General features: G+C 38.1%; 1 protein-coding gene across 1 annotated transcript in view; it reads right to left on the reverse strand.

Annotated features, from left to right (window-relative positions):
• Positions 1–14: 14 nt before the first annotated feature.
• The window catches only part of IGF2R (insulin like growth factor 2 receptor), a 56,739-nt gene continuing 35,511 nt past the window's right edge, over positions 15–21,242 (reverse strand). The window contains exons 27-48 of the mRNA XM_051811067.1: positions 20,064–20,270; positions 19,557–19,687; positions 18,760–18,857; positions 17,848–17,984; positions 17,047–17,237; positions 16,310–16,436; positions 15,832–15,954; positions 14,602–14,864; positions 13,306–13,518; positions 12,265–12,414; positions 11,078–11,239; positions 10,362–10,569; positions 9,827–9,973; positions 9,460–9,694; positions 8,381–8,517; positions 7,248–7,362; positions 6,183–6,329; positions 4,633–4,817; positions 4,026–4,212; positions 2,784–2,948; positions 2,126–2,195; positions 15–1,683 (exon numbers count right to left, since the gene is read on the reverse strand). Coding sequence (XP_051667027.1) covers positions 1,282–1,683; positions 2,126–2,195; positions 2,784–2,948; positions 4,026–4,212; positions 4,633–4,817; positions 6,183–6,329; positions 7,248–7,362; positions 8,381–8,517; positions 9,460–9,694; positions 9,827–9,973; positions 10,362–10,569; positions 11,078–11,239; positions 12,265–12,414; positions 13,306–13,518; positions 14,602–14,864; positions 15,832–15,954; positions 16,310–16,436; positions 17,047–17,237; positions 17,848–17,984; positions 18,760–18,857; positions 19,557–19,687; positions 20,064–20,270 — 3,800 coding nt within the window. The 3' untranslated portion in view covers positions 15–1,281. The remainder of the gene's footprint in view (positions 1,684–2,125; positions 2,196–2,783; positions 2,949–4,025; positions 4,213–4,632; positions 4,818–6,182; positions 6,330–7,247; positions 7,363–8,380; positions 8,518–9,459; positions 9,695–9,826; positions 9,974–10,361; positions 10,570–11,077; positions 11,240–12,264; positions 12,415–13,305; positions 13,519–14,601; positions 14,865–15,831; positions 15,955–16,309; positions 16,437–17,046; positions 17,238–17,847; positions 17,985–18,759; positions 18,858–19,556; positions 19,688–20,063; positions 20,271–21,242) is intronic.

The raw sequence follows: 21,242 nt of genomic DNA on the forward strand, positions 1-21,242 counted from the left end.
AAGGATTCCAGAACTGAGGCGTGGGATTTGGAATACCCACTTCATAACTTTTATTGAAATTGCTTAATTCTTTATATTACACTATTTTGATTCAAAATGGAGTTTTTATAAAAAGAAACCATTGCTGAAACTGAGTAAGCCAGCCAAAAGGAACAACGAAAAGTTTCAAAAAATTCTGACCACCGCATGTACTTCTACAATGCTTTGAAACCCTACCATTGTCCATAATTTTATTGAGGAAACACCTGGAGAAGAGCAAGACTGCTAAAGGAAAATTGACCTGCATTCATTACCAGCAACACTTCAAATCAATGACCATGGCCAGGATTGTAGAACAAGAAATTAGTCTATTAGAAAACCTTGGCACAATTTTTTTTCCTTGAACTTAATACCAGAGAGAGGTATTACGCTGACTAGGGCTCCTCTAGTCGTTGGGCTTTTCTTGGTGATGACCAACTGGGCAGTGCAGGTTGTATTATACGAATTCTGCCTCTATATCCTTGAAAACTCTGGTTCTCCATGAAGTCAGCCTAGTCCAGCCATAATCAAGGGGAAAGAAAAAAAAATCTTTGGATGCTTTTAGCTGCTTAGGCAAATACTGATGAAGTCAGTCATGTGACCAGTACCAAAAAAAATATCATGCAAAGAACAGCAACCATTTCAGGCTAAAGCTATACAGAATTGTACCTCTCAGTCCACACCTTTAAACCAATGATCTGTTTAAATTAGAATGGATATTCAAATTTACAAGATAAATTAGACCAGTTCCAAAATTTACATCAAATCATCCCAACAGATAAAAGTTATATTTTTCCTTGTCTTACGACGGGTGAACCCATAGAATAATACCCTGCCGGCAGGAAGAACATGTTACTGTTAAGCAAACCTGAGTAGAGAGGATCAATAAATACAAGGAGTTAAAACAACAGTAGTCAGATAACTTGAGTCTCAGAAGCCAGGGGCTTCATTGAGCCTTAATTCCTTCCTTTCAAAGGTTTCTCTAAGTGAGCATTTAACATCTATGCTGAGGCTTAAAAAAAAAAAAAGCGTCCTGGCTAGAGAGTCAACATAACTCAGATTTCTTGTCAGAAATCCAGTCATTACTGAACAGATCATTGTAAACAACCAAGAAATCTTTCTCTTCTTCCCTTTTTAATGGTTTCTTGTTAAAGGCAAAATTCAGAAATATCTTTCAGGTTGAAGTCCTCATATTTGGTTGGAAATGTTGTCCTGTTATATATAATCTCTCTATATATATTTGATTAGGCACAAGAGGGGTTATTAAATATTCAGTAAGTCCTCATCACTATCATCATGAAACGATACTGTATTTATAGAGTTCTGTGCCTGCTGCTGGCCTGGTTTGGCTTTTGCTTTCCTTTCCTTTCCACCGTTCAACAAATAAGCTTTGTTATCATTGCTAAGACTGGGTAGCTTCTTTTGTGGGTGCTTGTTCTTGTCTAGTCTTCTTCCTGTCTGAATCCTTACATCTGGAATGGTTAACACCTCATCCTCACTGTCCAGGTCATCCACATGGAGAGAGGAAAAGGCTTCAGATTTAACAGACTTAGTAGTAATGTGACCATTCTCCTGCCCTCCTTTTTCTATTCTCTGATTTGGTGCTGCAACTTCTTCCATTAGCCACTCTGTTTCATTCTCATTAGCTTCTTCTTCACTGTTTATCTGCAAGAAAAAAAAAAAAAGCAAGATGAGACTGCATATTTACCCCTCTAGATGTTGCCACATGCTTATCTCCCCCGTTATCAGACCCCACATGGCCTTGGGTTTAATGTAGCCATAAGACAGTAAGACTGCAAGAGCACTGCTTTTTACTATATTGAAACAGACTTTGCTCTCTTCTTGTAAATTTACATGTCATTTGGCAACTTATGGACAGCTCTTCATTTCCTCAACTTTATCCTCCTTTCCCATTTCACAATATAAATGTATATGTGTGTGTGTGTGTATATATATATATATATATATAATGTCAGCTGTGTGGCTTTCCTGAAGGCACACAGTATGGCTTCCATGTACTGAATTAACAGGGTTAATTATTTATTAACAAAAGCTTCATATTAAGAAAATTTGACAAGAAACACATTTTATTTTGTCACTGTATTACCTTTGTGTATTTGTAGGAAACACCAGATGTTCTTCTGCAGCAGTTCGTTATCTTGTTTATTACAATTTCCCTAAAGAAAGGGAAGAATACCACATTTGGAAGACTGTATCTGCTTATTAGCCCTCACATTTCTTCACTGGATTTCTACCATCAACGTAAAGCATTTCAACAAGCAAGCTGAAAGTTATCACACTGACCCTGAATCACTCTAACAAAATTCAGTCTGTGATGATGTACATCTTCTCTCTTACCACAGTTTCAGGGTGACTATTCCAAAACATCTCTGGCCTTCATGCCTAAACCTGTCTGGAAAACAGAGGAACAGCAGAACTTGCACTTGTTCCTTGATGCTGTTGTGTGGATCCAGGTTGACTCCATGAAAGGAGAGGGATATCAAATACTAACAATACTGTCACATTGTTTTATCCTCCATAATTAGCAGCTGCCCACAATAGAGGCTAGCCCAACTAAATTGCATACTCCAGCCCTCTTTACATGGACCTTCAGAGAGAAATGGAGAATTTGAAGGAACCAGCAGTTTGACAATTGATGCTGCCAACAGAAAAAACCTAACTCGAGTTTACTACTTCCCTTACACTTTTGGCAGGAAATCAAGTCCTGCCAAAGAAACTTCTAAAGCCTCCTAATCATTTCTTACCTCCTCTCTTTTTTGTAGAACAGCAAGATTATTAGACATGCAGTGAGAACAACCAGGAGGACACTCAGCACAGCACCAACAGCCTGGCTTCTCCTTGAAAGACCTTTATGTACTTGGGCCTCCTGATCTGTCTGGTGCTGATTGTTTTCTGGATCATTCGTTGACCTAATAACACAAATTGAAAAGAAAAGGATAAGTAAGATCTATTGACCACTTTCATCAAACTGGATTAGAAACAGCAGATTCAAAGAAAACATGCCACACTATCCTGTCAGTCCAACCTAACACCTATATGAACTGAATTTAGGGGATTTCATCTAAGTAAAAAATAACTTGAAAACCAGAAACATTATGTACTGTGCCTACATCCTGGTACACTATCAAATAGTGCATAAAACTTACTACAGTCAAGACTGCAGAGCATGATTAAGCACTCCAGATCTTACACAGCAGCAGTTACCCACACAAAGCTGCTATTTTAGAACAAAATCTGCACTTGAGCAAGCTGCAAAAGTTACAAAAATTATTTAACTTTCAGCTGACTGTGACACTACACAGGCCAAACTCCCTCAATAGCTAATTGTCTGTTTAAATCAGAATCAAGTTTCCCTGTGCTTTCTAGCAGCCAGAAAGTAAACAGTCCTAGAAGCAGTCACTCCATTCTTCACAGTGTGGCTGCCTACATGTCAAGGATGTGGTAAGCACCTAAATATAGACACTCTGCTTTTAACATTGTTCCCTTGTTACTCCTTTTCAGATCTGTAAATTAGCTGATCATATTTAATTGCAGAAATACCTCATTATTCCTTCAAGACCTGCAACGATTTTTAATTCCAGCGTCAAGAAGTACGCAGATAGAGGGGAAGGCCAGTCTTTGCCATGGCTTCAAAGTTTTCCAGACAGTAAGGCAAGAGGGACCAAAACACCTCATCCACAAACTGTTTCCTCCTCTCAGTAACACGAAACAGCATGTTCTGTCAGCTACAGTATGTTTTACTTAGTGAAAACAACAATATTAATTCCACCATGCCTCTCCAGTTTTAGGTCTAAATCAGTCTGACAAGCTTCTGTTTAGTGGTCACGTGCCAAACACTGCATATATGAACACTAAGTCCATCCATCTACCTATGAGTCTACTGCTCTTTTAGCTTTCCCTCTTTTCACAACCACTGTGGCAAACAAAGAGCCTTTAGCTGAGAAGTGCTGACAAAAGCTGCTTTCAGAAAATGGTTAACTACTCACAATAATGGACACACAGCAGATGTGTACCAGGTAAATAAATACTGGCAATCTGCTGTCTCCTGAAGGAATTCAGGGATGCCTTCCTTTGCTCGTGGATTGCAGTGGAAGAAAATGGTTGAAGACACAAACTTTGATTTATCTTTACCACATCTGGAGTCAGATGAAAATATGACATCCAAATCATCATCTACAATGAGAAGAAAACCTTGTAGTTTACTGCTTCCTTGAGAACAGTCTATTAACGTGAGACCCTGGAAAGTTAACGTATTTGTTTTGCAGTAACAGCTTACACTTTGCAGTATCTACAGTTGAGCTTATACTTTTATGTAGCTGATCCAAACAGTTGCTATGGAATAGTGGGTCAAGCTCTTCATACAAAAAAAGTAGCAAGATAAAGGAGATTCAACAAGTATCAAGCCCAAACCCCTCTTAAGGCCATACTTGCAACTGAGCTTACACAGTAAGAAAAAGCGACCTCAATTATGCTAGACAAACTTTGGATAGATTTACAGAAATGTGCATTAGCATGGATGAAACAAGAACCATTTTCTGATGAAGTAATTCACACAGTATATCAAGCAATTCAGTCTGGTGGACAATGACTTACCCTCAACAAAATATTTAGCTTTTCTGGCAGAACCAACTCTCCGAAAGCGACGTTCATTAGTTTTAACCTGGCAGATGTTTGCTCCAGAGCACTCTGGGAAACTTGAGTTCCTTATACCAGAAAGTTGAATTTCATATACATATTTATCACCATTTGTCCGTATGTCTCCAGAAGCTGTGTATAATCTGAGGAAACAGAGGGCAAGCCTATCCTTAAAGTCTAAACGCACAGATTTGGATTATTCCCAAGAGATAAGACGGCGACAGTGGTAGTTGCTACCACTGGTTGATTCCAGAGCAAGCTGAGTGATTTATTCAGCAATGAGGAAAGATGCAGGACTGAGGCTTCCTCCCTCAACATTAGAAATAAAATTATATTTAGCATAAATATAATCTTTATAAGCAAGCACAGAAAGCAAATTTTTCTAGTTATACTGCCCTCAATGTGTGAGTGGATATGTAAATACCTCCAAAGATTTAAGATAAACTGAAGACAAAATGATGAGTCAGAGGCTCATACACACTACGGGCCGTAAAAACTATATGTAGCTGTGATAAATAGCACAGCTTAGACATCTTCTCCAGAAGGTTAACTACTTCTACCATCCTTTCACATTGCTGGTCCAAGTGAGAACACTTTGAGCTATTTGTACTAGCCACTTGCTTGAAAGCTGAGCTTGATTAATTATGATTTATCTTTAATCTCACATCACACCAAGTTTTTAATTTTGTCCTGCCTTCCTCTCCTTCATCCAGGACTGTTTGATTTTTATTTCCTTCTCTATGCTTGCAATCCTGTCATCCAATCTGCACAAATAGGTTTATTTGCAACACTTTTGCTCAGTTACTCCAATCCTGCACACTAGTGGTGTGTGCCCTACAAGCAGAGTTTATTCTTCCCAAAACACCAGTATAGGCAGATTTCCTTGCATAACACTAGCACTGATGTTAAATATAACAGTTTATAAGATATTCTGGAACAGGGTTATGTACAGTGTAGTACAGTGTGAGTGTAACTGCTTGTCTTTCTCTACCACTCCTGAGTTCAGGTTTGCTTAACCATTCCTCCAGAGATGTCCTTCCTCACTTCTAAGGCTTTTGAAGCATGGGTTCCTACTTCCTGATGGATCATGTGAGCAGGTAAAAAGGTACTATGTAAAAAGCCAAAGAGTACTCGGGGTGGGGGGGGGAGTTCCTAGCACTGAACTAATGTTTATACACTATGGAAGAGAGCAATTATCCACAGTAAAGAGATCTAACATCAAGGTGAGTATGTGGAAGCTTTACAGTAGTCTTGAGTACACCTGGACATGCTCACACACATAAGTCCAGCTGTGACCTGCACTAATAATCAGGACTTTAAGTCAATCATCAGTACAAGGTGAATTCAGTGCTATTTCCACTTGACATCTAAGAACTGTTAAGGCAAAACAGAATATTCATACCAAGCTCTTTTCTTGCAATACAGTTCTACAGGACTAAGATGTTGTGGGTTTTGGTCCTTGTTGGGATTTTGTTGTTTTGGCATTTCTTTAGGGTTTTTTTACTCACTTGTAATAAATATCCCCTAAAGAGAAGTTTTTCCCAGTTGCAGGATTAATGACAGTTCCATTCACCACCTCCACCTCCTGCTGCTTCACAGCACAAGCTGCACGTGTGTCCCAAGTAATGTAGTAAGCACAGTTTTCTTCATCAAACCTACCAAACAGAAGATAGACCCGATGATTCCAGGAAAGACTAACAAGTTTTTATCATCTTGAGAAAGGGAAGAGACAACTGCTAACCCACGTGACAGTGTCCTGCCTAAGCACCATGCTGAGAGTAAGATAAAATAGTAAAGTAGCACTCAAAAAAAGCTATTTGAAGAATTGCAGAGCATTTTTCTGCAGTTCCAAGACTTTAAAAGATCTGGCTGCACTTGAACTTCCTACTTAAAGTCCCAGAATTCACACAGTGTATCAGATGATTTTATTGAAATATTTTAGCTAACAAACATATCAGGTTGCTTTTTTGCAGGATGTGAAACCTGCCCTTTATTTAAACAGGATAAAATGTATAAGCTAATCAAATTTTGCTACCTAGTTCTTTGACTCTTATAGAGCATCTTGCTTAGTTTACCAGTTCTACAAGCAATATACAGTTAACAATATCAAGATGGAATAAAAATTCATCAAGCCTTTTTAGTATTTTTGATCCATGCAAACATACCTCACTTTAGACAGCTTCTAGTTAAATACACTGTATTGAGGCAACAATACACCATGTTTTATTAGCTCAATCACTTAGCTACAGTAAGTGTTCTCTAATACACAGATTTTGAGCAGAGTTAAGAGTCATATTACTATGACTAACATTGAAAACAAAAGCACCCCAGCCATTGTCAGATCTAATTTGGAAGTAGAATGTTTAAATTTTTGCCCAGAAAGTTCAAGATAAATACAAAATACATTTGTTTATGGAAGTGAATAGTTGAAGAAACTCCAGAAGATTCAAGCCTTGCATGTACAGGCTAAGGATTATTTTAGGGACTGCCCAACAGAGTGGACAGTCACTGTCCCAAGACTTAAGAGTTTACTAGATAGGTACAAATCACTGGTATGTTAATTTATTACTCACCTCTGCAGCATAGGCATGCCGACTGTTTTTGCACATTTCAGTTCTATAATTGTTGTTACTTTCTTGTTTTTCTTACATTCTTGCCCACTGGTATAACTTATATACACTGTATCACCTAGAAGAAAAAAAAAATGGTGACACTCAAGGTCTTTTACGCAGAAATTTCCTTTGCTCATTCTCTAGACTTCCTTGCTTTAACTTCTAGGATTTTTTTCCCCTGCATAGACAATATGTATCAATTACAGCACTTCAGTAACTTGAGGCATTCACACTTTTGGCCATTTATTAATCCTTGGATATCTTTGCATTTACCTGCGTTCAGGTCACCAGTATGGCCATGACAAATGTTTACATTTAAGATGTCATTTTTTTAAATGTAAGAGAAAATGAAAAAGATATGCATTTATAAATAAGCTCAAGCAATAAACACACATAATACATGGCATTGCTTGTGTAACTGGATGGAAAATTTCCCTCAATTTTACAAACTCAGCACCAATTTAAAAATATTCCTTAAACTGAAAACTTGAGTAAGATTAAGTTGGGTTTTTTTAAGTCCTTTTCTTAAGAGTGAAGCCAATTAGTCATCTTTCACATGTTGCTTTAATTGAAGAAGTTAGTTGATGCAGAATAAGCCTTTTCAAACAGGATGAACAAAAACAATTCTCCCTCCCACAATTACACAATCATAGATTGGTTGAGGTTGGAAGGGATCCTTGGAAGTCATCTGGTCCAAACCCCCCTGCTCATGTAGGGGCCACCTGGAGCCAGCTATCCAGGACCATGTCCAGACAACCTTGGAATATCTCCAAGGTAGGAAACTCTACCACCTCTTTGGGCAACATGTACCAGAGCTTGGGCACCCTCCCTGTAAAAAAGTGTTTCTTAATGTTCAGATGGACAACTAATTTCTTACAGCTTTAATGACAACACTGTTTACTGCTTCAATGTTTTCTCATGACTTAAACACCACATTTGAGTAGTAGCATTTACTGGTTTTGTTTTTAAACAAAAGATTCACTGGTGAAGATATTTCAAAATAAAGGCTTCATCATAATTTAAGAAGCACTACAGCTAGGCTGTCAGATTTAACATTCCATCTCTAGCTCTCTACAAGAAAAAAAAGTAACTACCTGTCACATTCAGCTTCTGTGTATGAACAAGTCCAAGGACTTGAACATCTCCATTATTGCTTTTCCTGCAAATACTGGCTCTTTCAGGGCAGCCTGTGGGTCCCATATGTACCCTCTGACACAGATTCACATAGTACCTATAGAGAACACAGTAGACAAAAGTTTAAAATTCATTTAGGCTTAACTGAAGAAGTGATACACAAACTTTAGAATCCTCATGGGAAGCAAGACAGATTGCAAGAAACTAAATCTCAAATTAGTACATGCTTTATTCTGTAAACTAAGGTTTGGCAGATTACTTCTAACTATCATTTTCAAGTAAAAGACTGTGCAAAAAAAAAAATTCATCATTTACCATATTAGTTCATTAGTTAATTTTGATTTGGGTCCAAACGAGAAATTGGAACAGAGTCAAGAAAGGTCCAAAAGTTTTTTCAGTTATAAAGGTTATAGTACCATCCTAAATTCAGTGTCTCTTCCAAGCTACACCAGCTCAGATACATCAGAACAGAGGAATTACTACCAAGGTGGTAAATGAAGCAGTTTTGCTACCTCATAGTATATCATAAGTTTAGAATTAGATGTTGTCATCCTTGCCAGTTCATTTCTATTTGCTAACTAGAGGGGGGGATGCTAGAGAGGTTGATGAATTCCTGCCATTCATATTTTCTTTTAAGTTGATACATAGAGGCTTAGAATTTAAAGTTTATAGACAAGAATTACATACCTGAGTTAAAAGAAAGTAATTAATTTTTTTGTTTAACATTATTAAGAATAAAAAAAATTGCATTTAAATGACAAAATTACATTGTTAAGATAGCAGTTTAAATAGAAAGCTTTTAAAAAGCTTTTAGTTCAGACTTATTCATCCTTTTAAAAAGGCTACCAAAATAGGGAAGGAGTGAGAATGAAGAATGTAATTTTAAATCCCTTTGGATAAAATGGGTTCCTTTCTTGGTTTTTTATCTACATGCAGTGTTAAGCACTGACAATTTTAAGCAAACAGAAATATTATGCCACATTACAACTTCAACAGTACTGATCAGCAAGCTGCTCCCTGGGAGTTGCTCATTACTCACGAGTTTCCATTGTGGAAAAAGATCCATGACCCCGTCAGGGAAGAGAGCATTCTTAAGTCATAAGTTCTGTGCTTTTGGACAAACTTGCACTCCATTTTCTGGGGAGGACAAACAGCCTGAGTCTTCCATTCAAATGTCACAGCACAACCAAGAGTCTCACTGAGAAGGTGCGGTCTCCCAATACCAGCATTTTCATCACATGTGAAGATAATGGTAGATTCCTTTCTTGCATTTGCTATAAGGGGGAAGGTTGGAAAAAAAGGAAAAACATACTTTGCAAGAGGCTTCCAGGCACATATGAATTCTAGTGTAGCTAAATCCCTGCATTAGCTCAGATCTTTGCACATGAAGTGCAGGAAGTACTTACCGCTACCACAAAATCCCCACTTTTCATCTCCCTGGTAGTTTTCAGTTGTAGCACACCATGGTTTATTCTTTTCTTCTGTAATACATTCCTCATAGGTCTTTCCTTTGTACATGAAGGGGAAGACACAAAGCTCTCCCTTTTCAGTCACTGAGAAGGAAAGGTATAAACTCTTAACAACATGCAGCGGAACAGCAGGGATATCCATATTCATGACCATACCCGAAGCCTGTACTTCAATACTAAAGAAGAGTCAGAGGCAGATAACAGAAATACTGAAATATTGAGTTTAAAACCAATTAGAAAACTAGATGTAGTGAACGAGTAGCTACAGTCATCCCTACAGAAAAGCTGCACTGTCTCTTCTAGGGAGATAGATGTTGATGCTGCAAATTAGTACAGTGATTTAAGGAAACTACAGGTTTCTACTAACGTATGTAAAATGTTGCTTCCTCTTATCACAACAAAGCCTCATATGTTAAGGAGAAAAAAATTTGGCACATTTTTAACATAAAAAATGGGTCTGCTCCAATCTCACCTGGAGGGCACAGATCACCTCCTGTATACTGCAAGATCACTGTTTCATCCTGGTGGCTATAGTCCATTTTCATTTCCTTCATGTTTCCAAAAGATGACACACCTTTTTCAGATGTCAGGCACACTGCCCCATCTTTGCATTTTCCCTGGGGCAAGCCTGTTGCCTTACTGCACACACCAATATGGTAACTGCTGGATCCAGAAAATACCTGTGTAGACAACCAGAAGTATCACAAGTCTGCCTCAAAGCCTACAGTCAGTACTTAGAAAACCAGGAGCGCTTTATAAAACAAGTCTCATGCAACACTTGCATAATTCAGGAAGAAAAGACGATGACCGATTTTGCAAGTCTGGCCTTCCTTAGTATGACAAAACTGCAGATAAAGCACACAGGACCACAGATAAAGTCTTGCTTTCACGTTCAAGATTCTGTCAAAAGTGAAGATTTCTCCCTCCTCTCTCCATCAGTATATTCATCAACTTCCTTCACAAAAACATTAAAGACAATATTATAACCTCTAATATTATTCCCCTCTGTCAGAGGCCAAGAAATATGAATACTGATCATAGCACATGCTTCGGTCTTTTCTCACAGCCTAGGATGCTTAAAAGAAACCTTTGCTGCAGTATTAAAGTGTTGACAGCAATAGGAAAGTATAAACAAATAAATAAACAAATAAACAAGTAAGAAAGAATCACACCACCAGAAGGCATTACCTCAAATGATCTTCCAGAAAGGCTGGTCAGGTTAAAAGTATAGTGTAGCTGTTCATCAGTAACAGAGCAGCCTGAAGTTTTCACTTTATCAGGGCACACAACTGGAGTTTCCCACTCAAACACAAAACTGCACTCAAGTTTCATTATCATCTTCGGCTTACCCTGTTACCAAAGAACACAGACACATTAGGTCTAATTTTGCAAGTTCGCTGTTCTTTCTGCATTTCCCTCCCACCCAGTATTTAACCTCAGTTACTACCAAGGCCAGACTTCACTGACTGTAGGACAAACACCATGCCTTTACATTACAACCAGTAGCAAAAAACTCATGGGGGAAATACATTCTATCTCGCTCCAGAAAACAATCAAAGAAGGAACTGAAGTATCTGAGTTTTCTTCTTAATTATGGTTGAGATTTTTGATGTTCAGCTTAATTGCAAGGAGCAAAAGCGTGAGGACGTTAAGAAATTTCACTGAGTTAAGGTTTATAGAGTACGTTTTTTATTTCCTCATATTTTAAACTAAAATATTAGTATGGCCTGTGTAATATTCAGAGCTGTCTCAAGTTTCAGCTCATGTCCCATGTTAACGGAAAATGGTTCCACGATCTTTAGCAAGCTCTAGTTTGTCAAACATCATACCCAAGTATTCTCTACAGCTTGTTAAAAGCACTCAAAAAAATTCAAGAAGCATTGGACTCAAATCACCATGCAAACTCAATTTAGCATTTGGGTGTTGACACAAAATAAAACGTAAGTAACTAAACACAAATTTTTAAAGCTGTGTATGATTATGGAAAAGGTTACAACATAGGGGAAACATTTCACAGTAACAGCTCTACACTTACACTGGTTCTCATGATAGCCTGAGGTACAAGTACAAGGTTTTGGATCTAAAGGTGCAATACAGCATCAAGTTTAATGTCAGCAATAAGTTATTGCTACATTACGTCAGTGGAATATCATCCTTGAAATCATCAGAATCTTACTCTCAAGCCTAAAGTTCATGCACTCAATGAAATTCTGGTTTGTTAAGAATACAAATACCAAGTATATTCCTTGATGAAATAAGTCCATCCACACATTCTAGAAACAAATTCTTGATTTAGTTTTAAACAAAGCTAACATTGATTATGACTCACTTCCCATTATACTCCAATATCAACATAAGTTTAATAGATGTCTTACCAGACTAGTTCCTTGGCTGCAGTGAAATACAATAACAGAAGTATAGTTCAATTTGTTGTTTGTCTGACAAGGAGTAGTGCTGTTGTAAGTGATGTGAACTTCATTTACTGCTTCATTTAACTTGGGAGGTTCAGTAACACGACCAATATCCTACACAAGCAAAAATATGTATTAATAGACTTATGGGACACATCTAGATTTCAGATCAGCCCAGAGAGTCAGATCAATTCAGATTCATGTTTATATGGGAGCACAAGTACTGCACTTTTGAAAACTGCATTCTGTACTCAAAGAATAGCTACTTTATTTCAATCCTAACAAAACACAAACTGAGAAGGTCAAAACACCCTTTGATTAAGCTTGACAAAAGCCAGGGAGGGTCTGCATCTTACAGGTAGATTCTTCTTTACATCATTGTGCCAAATTACCAACACATGACTTAAAACCAGCATTAACAATGGAGTACAGTCCCTAGATCAATGGGAAAGTTCATGAAAAACAATCTCAACTTTTTATGTCTGTCTTCTACAGCTCACAAACAAGCCTTCAAAAGCTAAGAGCCTTCATCTCTCAAGGTAATAACACAGACAAGTTAACCAACATTCTGTCATAGCCTTGCTATTTATTCAGCTGTCAAAGTTTTACATGAAAGTACTAAATGCATTTTGAAGCCTGTTGCAGTATGAAGCAGGCTATCATGAGATCGAGTAAGCCACAGAATGGTAAACTAAGATGTTCTGCTTCCCAATGTCTATATTTGGCACACAGCACTACATGAAAAAAAAATTATCTGTAGCAATTTTTCATATTTATCACTGAATTGAATCTTCTGACACCCAAAAAAGTCACTGAGGTTCAGGACAGGAAAATACTGTTTCATAGGGAAAAATGATGAAAGGGTATTTTGCAGAGGAGATTTTAATTTTGCATTTCATTTCTTTAACCCATTGTCAAGCCCCTAGTTCAAATCAGGTTTATAGGCAGGGATACCGTATTAAACTATTAAATGCACATTTCAGTGATTCAAGGCATAGTACTTACTATTGGCAATCCATTAACAGGAACCATGCACACAGCTGCTCCAGGGGGGCAATTAACATCTTTGATAGGATTGAGAGGCTCACAAACATTGATGTAAAAGTCAGGAGAAACATCTGTAATATCTTCATCCACAAATGCCTCATAATACCCAGTTCGATGGATCAGAGGGGACAGGTCAATAACAGAACTGCCATTCAATACTGAGCACTTCACCTACAAGAATGTACATGTCATTGATTTTATTCTTTTGTTACTTGCTTTGATTTATTGACAAGCATCCTATCCTTCTTGGGGCCAGAAGCATGGCTACATTTAAAAGCAGCATTTGTTTGTGGGTTTGGGTACTGTTGATTTGTGTTGCAGCATGGTACATACTACTGAAGAGGAAACCAGAATGGCCAAAAGAGGAGACATGTGACAGTTCTTGTTGAGGAAAGAAACCGGAAGATGTTTTTTCCTAAATGGAAGCAAGAGCTATAGTATTGAGACAGTGATGAGGAGGAAAAATAACTTGATGCAGAGAACAATGGTCACAGTGGAGGTAATCAAGGCAGTGAAAAGGATGATTAGGCAGATTTACAAAAGTAATGTACAGGTGTTAAGAAAAGATCCAAATTCACCCAACAGCTCATTTAGCCCTCTACTCCTATTACTGGCTTTTACTCCATGCACCCAATGGTGATAACAATTCAACTAGCTACATTAACTAAAGAAAGACTAGCACAAAGTATTGTCTGGAACACCAGTTCAGCTAGAGTTGACCAAATCATGCTATTACAACACGTGTTACACAGCCAAAGCAGACCCTAAATTCACACTATCAAGATTTATCAGTTTTTGCACTGAGCAAACTGATCATACTGGTGCCTGGCTACTAGTTACTTGCCTAGAAACAAAGAATATCCCCATTAAGAGAGATGCTATCTATCCTCAACTCAACCTCAGCTCTGTTTGCCTGCTGCATCAGATGATTTTAACCATCACTTCCCAAGACAACACTCTATGGCTTCCATTTGAACTGTACAGAAAAGCAGTTAAGCAGGTTGCACAGAGGGGTTTTTATGAAGTGTTAAAAGTTTTAACTTGATTCAACATGTGGAGCAGGACTTTGCCAAGTACTGTTCATCTGTGTTGAAAATGTCTGTATGAAAAGCATTTGAGAACTTCTGTATGAACTTGCATTCTGTACTACAGGAACAGACCTTTCCCTCAACAAATTTAAAATACACTGATATAATATCCAACGCCCCTCAGAAATTTAATCCCACAAATGCTGTCTGTAAAAGTAATCCTTACCTCTTCCTCACAAGCCAAGGAAGTGTGCCAAGAGAAGTAACTAGTGCATGTCTGCTCATCAAAAGACAGAAAAACAGGTCGACTGTCATCTCCAGCATCAGACTTGCATACAAAGCTAAAATAGCTTTTATGCTTCAGTGCAGGGTCTGCAGGGCAAGGATCTCCATCTTCATAGACAAGTTTTAACACTTGATCTTCATAAGTTAAAGTTTTACTCTGTTTTCCAGCATTAACTGGTTTTCGGCCACCTGTGATGCAGACAGCTAAAGTAAAAAAAAAGAAAAAATGAACAGAACAGCTTAAGTCTGATGTAACTGCCCTGTAAAAATCACACCTTACAATATAAACAGTGGGAAACTTAAGATTTTATTCTCACTTGAGTTTTCCTATGAAAGATAGGCTTTGTCACACTATCTGGAGTTCCCGTTAAACTGAGCTGAACTGCACTGAAACAAAGACCAAATATTGTCTTTAACACTTCATTAACCTGTATGTACTGCATCTATACAGATTAAATCAATCACAGAGCACAGTATTTGGTATATTATATATCATTTTAAGATGCCTCTTAAAAACCAAATCGATCCAGTATTTCCTTCTAACTACACAAAAATAATCTTTACTTCACAAGCAACATTCCTAGCATTTAAGATGCCTTAATATTACCTCATATTCAATTTGCCAAAAGAGTTAGTAATTCAATCTGCAAGTTAGCAGCTTAGAAAACAAGTTAACTACTACTGATGTTTCAGAAGCACCCAAAACAGGACAGAAAGCTAGAAAGAGGATTGGCAAAGGTTTGAAGTGCAGACACAAGGCCCAGTGCAGATGCATTCCAGCAATGCATCACTATAGAGAAATTTTTGTGCTCGGTTCACTCTAGCTGGAAGCCTGTAACATCTCCATTTTCACAACTGCCAAGAGTCACAGCAGAAATATCTACATTCCTGGCCTCATGTCCAAAAAAATACCCATCCACTAGGAACTAGAGGGATTGAGACTGGAAGTGAGCCCAAGTGAATGGAGTTTGGTAGAAATACATGGCTTCACTTCCTAGAACAGTTTTAGGTTCTTTTCCTAGGCAATTCAGCCACAAAGATGTTCCCTTTACTCCTTCTGCATTTGCAGTAAAACCTGCCCCTCACATTTTACTGTAAACTTGAACATAAGTATTTATTTTGGGTACCCTATAGTCAATCATTACAGTACCAGAGGGGATAAGATACTTACCAGCTCCATTAGCACATGAACTTTTAGCTTCAGCACAAACATTCAACTCAATCTTTCTGTTGTGTGAATCACTGATAGTATAGCCAGACTCTCGCTTTAATGAGGTCAAATCAAAGAGATGGCCTGTAGAGAGATTGGGGAATAATTTAATCTCTTTTTCAGATTCAAAAGCAAGACATTTCTTTGTATTAAAAGCTTTCAGTAACTTAATTTAGTAGGACGGTCAACCAGACTCTATTTGCCTGCTAGCTTAGAAAGGCAAACAGTTACTTATTCATATATTAACAGAGGTAAAACTAGTTTCAGAACTATAGACTGTTTATGTTCCAAGGGACATCACAGTCTCTTACAAGATATTTCTACCATCAATAAACTTGTTAGTCACCATCCAGAGGATGTGTCCCACTGCACTTTTCTAATGAAGTCCCTCAAGAACACAGTCTCTTCCACATACGAAATCCTGAGGCCTCCTCCTTACCTGTTGCAGGATTGGTTACCCGACAGTCATTTTGCACATTGCTTTTAAGAGGGCACGCAGCAGCAGTGAACCATAAGAAGGTATATTCACAATCTTCAATGGCAGTTATAAGTTCTGGCTTTGATTCCTAAACATGAAACAGTGGAGAGAGTGACAACTCTGCAGAGTGACAGTGTAAGACTATGCAACAGGGCTATACCTGCAGCTGAGCTCAGTTCAAACGCCAGTCCTAGGACTTAACAGACCATCACAGTCCAGTGAATTAATCCAAGGACAGAGTATTTAACTCTCATTATTTCAAATATACAACAGTACAGAATCATTATCAGGAGAAATCAAATTAATGAGAGAAGAGCTAAAGGCAGCCTAGGGCAATAGAAAATAGAAGTGTACTTAACAGCAAGGCATAGAGTGTGCAAGAGCTATGAACTAAGAGCAAGAACTACACAGCAAATAGCATTATTTACTACTTGAAACACTTCCCTACCTGCACTACATTCATCTTCAAGACATAAGCAGACAATTTTATCTATTACAGATGGTAAAATCTGTGCTAGCAGATTCTACAAAAAGATCTCAAAAATTGCACAGCATCTAAAATTCAAGTACTTCTAAGTCAGTCTGCTTGCAAGACTGGCTCCCATTCAACTACAGATGATTAGGGAATGGATAAGAGGTGCCCACATTCTCCATACACACACAGTGATATAAAACTCCACTAGAAGGAGCCCACTTACAATTCTGCTTTCATCACACTTGAGGCGCAATATTGTTGTTCTCTTGCGAATTTTATCTGGACACTGCTCTCCATTAATATACTTCAGAACAGAAATTCCATTTTCCCTCCGGGGACCATCAGCCACCTCCCCAAGACTGGTACATTTTGTACCCTCCATGAGGGAGGCAGCAGCATCAGAAGGACAGGAACCTATACAGATAAACAAAAACTGCATTATCACTCCAAACATTTCTTGTTTGTCACATACTCGCCTGGAATAAAACTTCACTACTTTACTTTCAGGTATATCTCCAAGCCACTGTCCAAACCATACTCAGTGGGGTGCATTTTCCCCAAAAATCACAAGTAGCAGCAATATCCTCACTTTACTGAAGGTCATGCAGAAAGTAGTGGCAGCTACTACTGGGGAAGTAGATTACTACACAGAGTGGAAGGCTACAGTCTGTTACCTGGTCTTCCACTGCACAAAACACAGATTCACTCAGAAGATGCCACAGAAAAATTCTGAAGTTAGCATCTTGTGCCAAGAAATTATTTTAATCTTTAAGAGCTACAGCAGACTTTGGATAAGGACAGCATTTATCATGCGAAGATAAGAGCTGCTAGTGAATCTCACCCTCTAAGAAAATGGAAATCAGATCCACAACCTATCCTTCACTTTGGTGATGAAATCACACCACTGTCTCCACATACTTTGCTTTGTGATTTTTTCACTCAGAACAGCCACCAGCACTACTGTCCTACCAATTTTGCCTTCCCTAGCTACAACAGGAAGACTGTATTTTTATTTTGCTCTTACGTGCAGCACCATATGGTACTAAGGGTTTGCAGACATTAATATAGTATTTCTGTGTTGTAGCAGATACAGCAATCGCCTCCCAGTTCTCTCTATGTCGCATTAGGGACGAAAAGTCATAGAAGTTTCCATCATCATCCCTGTACAAAAAGATTAAGAGGCATGTAAAAAAATTAAGTATTTTAAAGTTACAATTCTTAAGTTATGCAGTAACTCTAAGCAGAGTATCATGCTGAAAAAGAAATCTGCAGGCTCATTGTTCCCCAGAAACTTCAGATTTGGTACAGAGATATATCACTGCGCCATCTACCCCCACAGTTAACTGTCCACACACACACAGCCCTCAGATAATGCAGGAGTAATTCAACTTTTAATTGGAGCATGTCATCTTTCAGTGCATGGCAACCACAAACACAGTTACAATGCACTTTAACATGAAGGTGGAAACCTATGTGGGTCAATTATTAGCCACATTTGACCCCACTTATCAAATCTTAATGAGCTAATGCTTGGTGGTGACAGATATAAATGACATTTTTTCCTGGAGCTTTGCTTGGTGGAAGTTCCAAACAGATAGCAGTTGTATTCTTGTTTAAAATTAGCTATAGTTAAATAATAACCAGATACTTGCAACAACCTAGCATACTTAGCCTTCAACCATCAATAACTGCATACCCAAAAGTTCCCTTTTATTATTAAGAATCTCAAAGTATTCTTCTTCCGTGAAATTAGTTTTCACAAACACAAATTGCAAAAATTACTTAAAATACTTTGCACTGGCACTGAATGCCACATTAGCTGGTTACTAAGTCAAAACACGAGAGCTAAAGCAGCAGCATTGCACTGAATTGCAGTAAGGCTGTATTTTTTTCTTTCATCATACAGCTTCATTTTAACTTAGTGGGAACAACTTACTTGTAGGAGCACTCAGTAGATTTAACAGGTGGGCAAGCATACTGAGTATGCCATTCAAACATGTAGGTGCAATCTGGAGTTTCCTTCAAAAATACCGGCTGAAAGAATGCAACATGAAAGTAATTTGCTTTCTCATTTCAACACACTAAAGTCACCAAAATGCATTAGTCTTGCTTCAAGAAGACCCAGGAACATATATATAATCTTAGAGCCACACTATGCCTCTGATCAGCTGAAAGCATGGCTTCTCCCAAACCTGAGTTTATCTTCATGCACACTTCTGATAAAAGGGCAGCCATTAGAACCTTCTGCCTCCTCCCTGAACTAAGGAGAAGAGCAAAAGTAACTCTACACACCATTAAGAAAAGGAAGGAAAGTGCAAGTACAAAGAGAGATACTAAAAGCAAGTAACCAGCTTATTTTAGTCTGGTTATGTAAAAACTGCTTTCCTGCACATTTTACCTTTTATTTTTTTTACAAAGAAACAGCTGTAATGTATGGGAGAGCACCCCTTCCTAACTTCTCCAAGAGCTTTGACAATGGCAGGCATCCCCTAAAGGAATGACATGCCCCAACCTTCCTGAGGCACAACAAAAGGTACTGTTCGTAAATTGAAAAGTCAAAACATTCTTCATTTTTTATCACTTCATAGGACCTTTCAATCTCCTGTCTAATCTGGATATTATTAGGTAGTTCTTGAAGGAGGCTATTTCATATTCTTCATCATACACTTTCATACTTTAAGAGGGCAACTCTGGAAGGCAGTACGTACACGAAACGTATGTTTTGAAACTAACCTCAGATGTAGTCTTGTCACAATAGAATAATATGGCAGTTGACCGTTCATATATTTTATGACATTTTTCTCCACTGGTGTAATTAATCATGATTAAACCACTTCTGAAAGTCAGTTTTTCTGTACGTAAGCCTAGAAGCAAGGAGTTCAGAAAAGTCAACAGCTACTCCAGTAAATACATGACTGTAGTAATGCCTCTGGCAGCAGGGTTACATAAACAGCAATAAGATGCACAATAAGGTATTGATAGACAGATGTCAACCTTCCCCTAAAATTTGTGATCTAGTTATTGAATGAGTACTATTCAGTAAGGCTGAGCTCATTCATAATTGAGTGTCAGGATAACTACACATATGCCATTTTACTTGCACAGTAAGAAAAAGTGGTGAGGTGCTTTGTCTCATAAGAGGTAAAAGATAAGCAAGAACCACTCTTCTATCACATAGTAGCTTCAGTTACATCCTGGCTAATCTTCACATTCTCTAAGTTTCTTCTGTAAGTGCTGTACCTGCTACTTTTCTGAAAGTTCTGTCCATCTTCTTTACTTGACATGATGCAACAGTGTCAACCTCTGGTTTGCAAGGTTCTGTTATTTCTCCACAAACTCTGAAGTAGTAGTCATACTCATCTGTACTCACTTTTATGTCCTTATTGGAAAGTGGTTTCAGGTTATAAACATGGCCATACCTTGGATCTTTCACCTGGCAATCCTCTCCTTTAAAGAAAAATTAAGAATTTAAAATACAATTTAAGATCTATTAGCTTTGCCAAATACACTTAGGACAATTAAGGCTTACTGGAACAAATAAGGCCACAAAAGTTACTAGCTGGCACTTTAGGGCAGTGACACTGAAGAGCCATCTTAGTTCAGCTAAGCAACTCGTCTCGGGAAATCACCAATATCTAGAACTACGTGACCACACTATAAATGGCTAATTTCTTTTATAACTGCCACTAAAGCAAGATGCAAAAGTCACACTGTAGTTCAAAAACGACTTTAAAGTTGCCTTACAGGTTCTTCCTTCAGCTACGCTGAAGGTTAAGTACAGAACCAGTCACTAAGTCCAGCACTTGCTTAATTATCTGGAAAGAACACCAAGGTCACAAGGCCGAAGCGAAAGGTGTTCTTGATGCCAGTCTTGTATCTTCTTTTAACAGCTATGAAGTTCGCCAAGTCAGAGAATAACTGATCATAGGAAATGTTTACTACAGCTTACAAATCTACAAAGAAGGTTTAGGAAGTCAACTGCAAATTCTGAAGACTGTCCCCCTTGGCCCTCCCCCCACTGACTAACAAGTGTCAAGTTTAAAATCTAGTTACCAGTCTTCAGTGAGGGACAGGGAATGAGTTGCCAGGCACAGAATCAACTGTGTTCTCATGAAATGTGATGCTTTAATATTTACTAGGAAGTCTGCCTGTGATTTAACAATATAGTACTATGATGTCTCAGAAACAGCATTATTACTTTATTTTCTTTCCCTAGATAGGATAACAGGCAAATATTCTTGGCCTAACTTATAGTTTTAATGATAGGTAGGATACTTAGTTGGCTTAAAGCTCATCCCTCCACATGTCAGCACCTTTCACAGAAAGAATCGCAGGGCAAGAAACTGACACAGCTTCAGTAAGTATTTACTACTTGTACAGATTTGTTTGATATTTTAAAGCTCAAATAACTACACTTAC

This window comes from Manacus candei, unplaced genomic scaffold, assembly GCF_025592945.1.
Source record: "Manacus candei isolate 608988 ecotype Guabito, Panama unplaced genomic scaffold, ASM2559294v1 h1tg000081l, whole genome shotgun sequence".
NCBI classification, from domain to species: Eukaryota; Metazoa; Chordata; class Aves; order Passeriformes; family Pipridae; genus Manacus; species Manacus candei.